Source organism: Austrofundulus limnaeus, unplaced genomic scaffold, assembly GCF_001266775.1.
Source record: "Austrofundulus limnaeus strain Quisiro unplaced genomic scaffold, Austrofundulus_limnaeus-1.0 Scaffold622, whole genome shotgun sequence".
In the NCBI taxonomy this organism is placed as follows: Eukaryota; Metazoa; Chordata; class Actinopteri; order Cyprinodontiformes; family Rivulidae; genus Austrofundulus; species Austrofundulus limnaeus.
This window is the reverse complement of record NW_013953024.1, coordinates 205,031-211,154: the sequence shown is the minus strand read 5'-3', so window position 1 is coordinate 211,154 and position 6,124 is coordinate 205,031. Positions and strand designations below refer to the sequence as shown.

At 39.5% G+C, this 6,124-nt stretch overlaps 1 protein-coding gene across 1 annotated transcript in view; it reads right to left on the bottom strand.

Annotated features, from left to right (window-relative positions):
* kcnn3 (potassium intermediate/small conductance calcium-activated channel, subfamily N, member 3) overlaps positions 1–6,124 on the bottom strand; it is a gene marked incomplete at both ends in the record, with an annotated part of 110,578 nt that overhangs the window by 33,103 nt on the left and 71,351 nt on the right. The window contains 1 exon segment of the mRNA XM_014027203.1: positions 2,188–2,484. Coding sequence (XP_013882657.1) covers positions 2,188–2,484 — 297 coding nt within the window.

The window sequence follows — 6,124 nt, the reverse complement described above, 5'->3', positions numbered from 1 at the left end:
CACACACACACACACACACACACACACACACACACACACACACACACACACACACACACACACACACACACACGCAAAGAAGTGATAAGTGTGTTCCTCACTGCAAACCCTCAGCTGGTACTGTGTTACATTCAGACCTGCAGGTTTCACTAATTAGCCTTTAAAGAAGCTTTGATAGCAGCAGAACTCAGAGATTCTTGCTGTAATTGGACAGTCCAGATCCGGTCTCGACCTCTGATTCGGGTCAAGCCGTACGGTGTCTCTGAGTAATTGGGCTGTTTCAGAGTAGTTGTGATAAGTGACTCATTTGTCAATAAGAGGCAGGCCCCGTCAAGCCCTGGCAGATGGGTCATTTGATGGTCGGGCCTTGGAAGGTAAACCAGCTGATAAATGAGTTGTCATTTTGGAGCGGCACTTGGATGGCAGCTTTACCTCCTCTCCCTGTCCCTGTGAACGCCAGGACCCAAGGAATGGCACCTAAATACACCAGGAAACAGTTAAATCACTCATCTGAAGTCCTCCATGTTCTCCTCTCTTCCACTGAGTTGGCACTTTTTTTTCCCCAGGGCATCTCCACGACCGGATCTTCCAACAATGTTTATAGTTGATCATCATTTAAAACACGGCGCACATCATTTACTGGATGGCTTGCACGCACTCATATTCCAATTTCACTTTTGTCTTTTCATGGCCCATTTGAGCCATTCACAATTTCTCCTTCCCATTTCCTTTCTTGTCTCCTGTTGTATCATGAACGATCCACCATCGCTTACATCTAAATCTCTAAGAATGACAAGCAAAACAAGGAGCGACACAGAGCTGATGATGGCAAGAAACAAGTTAATAAGAAGTGAAAGAACTTTTTTAATTTGGAAGATTAGTTTTTGACATTATTCTATAAAAAAACCTTCCTAAATTCACAACTAATGTCTTGATAATCAAAAAGAAAAAATAAGTAGGTCCTCTGGATGGGTTCTTCTTTAGTGAAACGTTTTGTCTCTCCTCCAAGAAACTTCTTCAGTCTGATGAGTTTCAGGTGAACTCAGCCTTATAAGCACTGCCTCCACATGGACAAACAGGCGAAGGAGGGTCCCTGGCCATGTTGATTCCTGGCGGCAAAGACTGGCTCTAGTATGAAATGTGTTTTTTTTCTCTTATTAAAATTAGTTTGCTGTTTTGAAACATTTAGGTGTACCAAAAACACAGTGGTATCTGTATCAAATCAGATACCATGATGCACCCAACAAAACACCATGATGCACCAAACAAGACACCATGATACCACGATGCACCAAACAAGACACCATGATACCATGATGCACCCAACAAGACACCATGATACCATGATGCACCCAACAAGACACCCTGATACCACGATGCACCAAACAAGACACCATGATATCACGATGTACCAAACAAGACCTTAAAGTGGAGCCAGTTTCACTTGATAGCCAACTTGTCGAAACTGTGGCAAACTTTAAATACTTAGGGTCGTTTCTGGACAGTAATCTTACTTTTGCTGAAAACACTAATTACATTTTTAAGGAATGCTCTCAGAGACTTTATCTTCTGAAAAGACAGTGGGGGTTAGTCAGCAGACTCTAGAGCTTGTGTATAAGACAATCATTGAGAGTGTCCTAACTTTTCATGTCTCTGCCTGGTATGGTCACACGAGTTGTAGACTAAGAAACAAACTCTCAAAAATTGTTTCGACGGCAAACAAAGTAGTGGGGAAACAACAAAAAACTCTACCTCAGTTGTTTGAAGAAAGAACAAGATGGAAAGGAACATTTTAGCAGATAGCAGCCATCCTCTTTTTTTGTCAGTTTGAACCTGTGAGCTCTGGAAGGCATTTTAGGGTCCCTCTGGCAACCAAGAACATCTATAAGAGGTAATTCATTCCCAGTGCAATAACCATTCTTAGCCAAACTAATGACAATCTCCCACAGATGATAAGAGTTTTTATTTTTGTTTTTATTTATGTTTTAAATTTTTGAAATTATGATTGTACGTATGTGTTTTTGTATGACTGTGTTTTATGGCTGCAGAACCAAAGGAAAATTTCCACCTTGGTGGACAATAAAGGTTTATCTTATCTTACCAGCATTTTTACAAGTATCTCCACTGGTATCAATACTCCACTGAATGTGTTACAGTTTACATTTCAAGTGAGAAGTGCTTTCTGACCTTGTTTAGGGCACCTATACTCCTGGAGGAGGCATCCGTGAAGAGTTTGCTGTGCAGGAGCATGACTCTGGCGATGAGGTAGAGGCGCAGGAACATGGGCACGCTCAGCACCATGTCCAGGTCAGCCTCGGCCTGCGAAGGCGCGTACGAGAAGGCCAACCGTGCCCGCCACTGAAACTTAAAGTCCCCTGGCACTGGATGCACCGCAGACACCAGCAGCTCCAGCGCGATCAGCAGGACCCGCTCCATGGTCATGGCGATGCGCCAGTCATCGGCTCCGTTGTCTATGACGAACAGCTGCAAGGGGGGGACAAAAAAAGGACACAAGAGTCAGGTCTGACACGTCGTTTAAGACCTCACTGTGGAAAAACCTCACGGTCTGCTGGCACCGTTCTTTCATCAGTGCGACATGTTGTAATTATAGAAACTAGCAGAGTAAATGTCTTTCCTGCGACGTACAACAAAATCCATTAATCAGCACTTCAGTCTCCTTACAGTCCTTTGGCTAATTTTCACATAACCTGCGAGGCTCGTCTTACTAAAATTAAACTGGAGACGCTGAGTCATTTGGAGACCTGGCTCTCATGGAAAACAGGCTTTTAATTATAAATATTACAAAATTTAACCTTCATAGCAGGGCTATTCAACTGGCGACCTGCAGGCCACATCCGGCCTCTGAGTGACCAAATTGTGACCAATTGGTTCATTCATCTTATAAGCCCAAACCACCTGGTTTCTACTTTAATTACTCTAAGTTCTTTTAGTTAAACATAGACATGTTTGGTGTCTACAGAAACATCAGAATCTTGGCTAGAAGCTGGTAAAAACATTTCTATTAACATTCAAGACAGTTAAAACTACAAAACTATGAATGTAATAACAAAATTGATTTAAAAATTAAGTCAGAGATGTCAAAATATTATTTGTGGTAAATAAGAGGCATAATGTGTTCTTTTTGTTTTTGATATTGTTCAATTATCACTACTTTTGTAGGGTTCTGTATGTTGTAGTCACGATTAAATGCAGCAAAATAAACTATTTCAAAGGTAACAGATCTTTGTAATACTTGGTTTATTTACATAATGACGTTAAAGTGCCTGTGACATGCATATGCTTCAAATACAAAAAGTCAAAGAAAACATCTTTGTATTTAAGAAAGTTGGAATAATATACCCGATTTAACCCATTTTTTCCCATAACTGGCATATTTTCTTCTGAATTTGGCTCTGCCAAATTGAAACAGGAAGTGACATCAAAGGGTTTTTAACAAAGAAATCTCTGGTCTTTGTTTATTAAAACAATATTATTTGAACTCTGACTCCTCATCTCTGCTAGAGACTCAAAATAATCTAAAGAAACATCAGATTCTTCTCTACAGTCTGGGTTGTTAGCTGTTGTAGCGATGCTCTGTTCACATTCAGACATTCCCCTTTGACATCACTTCCTGTTACTTTACAGGCAAATATCTCAACAACTGTTCATCTCAGCAACATGAAATTTCTTTTGCAATAATTTATCAGTGTCCTCTTTCTAAAAAGGCATTCATATGTATGACAAAAATTTGACGTGACAGGCACTTTAACTGCTGGATGTTCGGTCCCTCAGCTGTTGACCTGCAGTAACTGTGGCTCCTGGAGCAGTTTAGTTGTATAGCCCTGCTTTATACAAAAAGGGGATCATTACATTATTTCTTGTCAGAAAAATTCAAGTCCAAAAATGATGAAATGGGAGGATTTGAGGGAAAATTACAGACTTCCCTTTCAAACAAACAACTGAAAACATTCTGTAGCTATTTGGCCTGAAAACAACAACATGAATAAACTCGTGATTACCATAAATGCAAAACAATGTGTCCTGAATTATTGAAAAGACCGTTTTCCCCACTCATATGCCTCAGAGTGCTTTGATCCGCTGCCTCCAATCCCCAAAAAAGCCAAAGTCAGTGGAAGTCTGTCGATTTTCCAGTAAACAGCTCTGAAAATATTAAATAAAGCATGAACCTGACGTTTTCTGTTTGCTTCATTTACCTCACGGCTGAATCTCTAACATGAGAATAAAGACATACTGAAGGAAAGACAGGCAAAATAAATAGGATCTAATAAAAAAAATCTATTGTGAGAACAATATGAGAGCAAAGGTTCTATGAGGATTAATGACCTTCATTTAGAGTTAATGACCGAGGGAGTTCCCACTGATAATAAACACGTTTATAGGCTAATGGACGCAGGTCAAGAAAGCCTCACAGATTCAACACTAATGTCTGAAGGACATCCTCAGATCGGAGCTCATTACGACCCAACTCTACTTAGATGTGATGAGAACAAAGTAACAGGAACAAGGCTTAGCTGTAGACTTCAGTTTTGATGACTAACGTCCTGGAGCTTTTCTGCTCGACAAACATGTTAAACACATTTTGAGGAGACGTGATGAAACGCAGCCAGGAGTCTCTTTAAAAAGCTGTTGGAGGAGAGGAACAAGTTCATGTCGTCAACCCTGAAGGTGCCTGGATACTTAAAGTAACGACAGCCTCCTTTAGAAGTCTAAATGCTTTCACCAGTGCTGGCTCTAGCCATTTTGGTGCCCTAGGCGAGTTGAAGCGCAACCCCCCCACCACCACCCCACCGAACTATGTCCCACCCACCCCAATTTGAACCCTTAAAAACAAGTTTGACAGTGTAAGGTACTGTGGTAAACTTAGATTTATTTGCTTTCCCAGAAAGCAAGTAAATAACATCCATGTCAACTTGTACAGATTATCTGTAAGTTATAAGGATTTTATGTCATTTTGCAGGTATACAGACGTACAGAGCAATCTCACAGATTTTCAAGTCTTAATGATTTTTTCAAAACCTCATTTTCAAATTTATCTAACATGTCAGAGCCTGTAGGATGATTTAAAAACAATAAATAATATTAAACAACATCTTCCAACCTGTTCTGCTGCTAGAAATAAGTTTTGAACTTTTGCCGCTCTCCTTAAGCTGTTAGCTCATTTGCGCATCTGGAATGTGCTCGATTTAGGAAAAAATACTGAAAATAATTATTTCTATACTTAATTCTAGGTGTGTTAAATTATACTCTGAAAACAGTTTTAATATTGTTTACATTTTGATTAGCGGTAAAAAAATATACAGATTTATGATGCGTATATATTTTATAATTACTTGCAAACTATTTTCTTTACAATCATGTTATAACTCATCTTATCTTTTTATTTTCTTGCTGGACTAAAAATTCACAGCTGTTATAAATGTTGCTTTTCTTTGAAACATTGCAGGTGATGAAAGACTGAAATTGAATGAATTCTGTCATCAGTCTAGTGAAACGCTAAAAACAATTATTTTGGGGGACAGTACGGAGCAACGTTAGCAACGTTAGCAACGTTAGAAGTTGCTAATGTCGCAGGATGATGATGTCAAAGTAAAAGTGGAGCGCCGATGTCAAAGGCTGCGTTCCATTCTGAAATACTTGATTTATGATTTACCATTTAAACTGAACATTTAACATTTAGTAGGCTAAAACTGAGCAAAATGGAAGAACAGTGAGCTAATTAACAATACAATGTTAATGGAAGATTTTAAACTAGAATTTTACACTCGAAAAATGAGCGTGAACATTTGTCAACCTTTAATTTTAGATTTGGCACCCCATAGAACACTTATATTTAATGTTTGCTTCCTCACACTGACTGCAGTTCGTTTTGGTGTTTCCTGCAGGAAATGCTTTTTAAAAAAACATCTGTTTATTATTCCCCTCTAGAGTCAAATTAAACATCCGCCCTCACCACCACTGTTTCTGTAATTGCGGTTCTCCCCCTTCCATGTTTGTGGATATTTCGTCTGTTCGTAATTGCTGTGGTTACTCTTGATACTGTCACCAAAGCTGCTGTTACGAGGAAGTGGTAAGAGCAGGTTTCAGTGCGGGTTGGGTGGGGGGG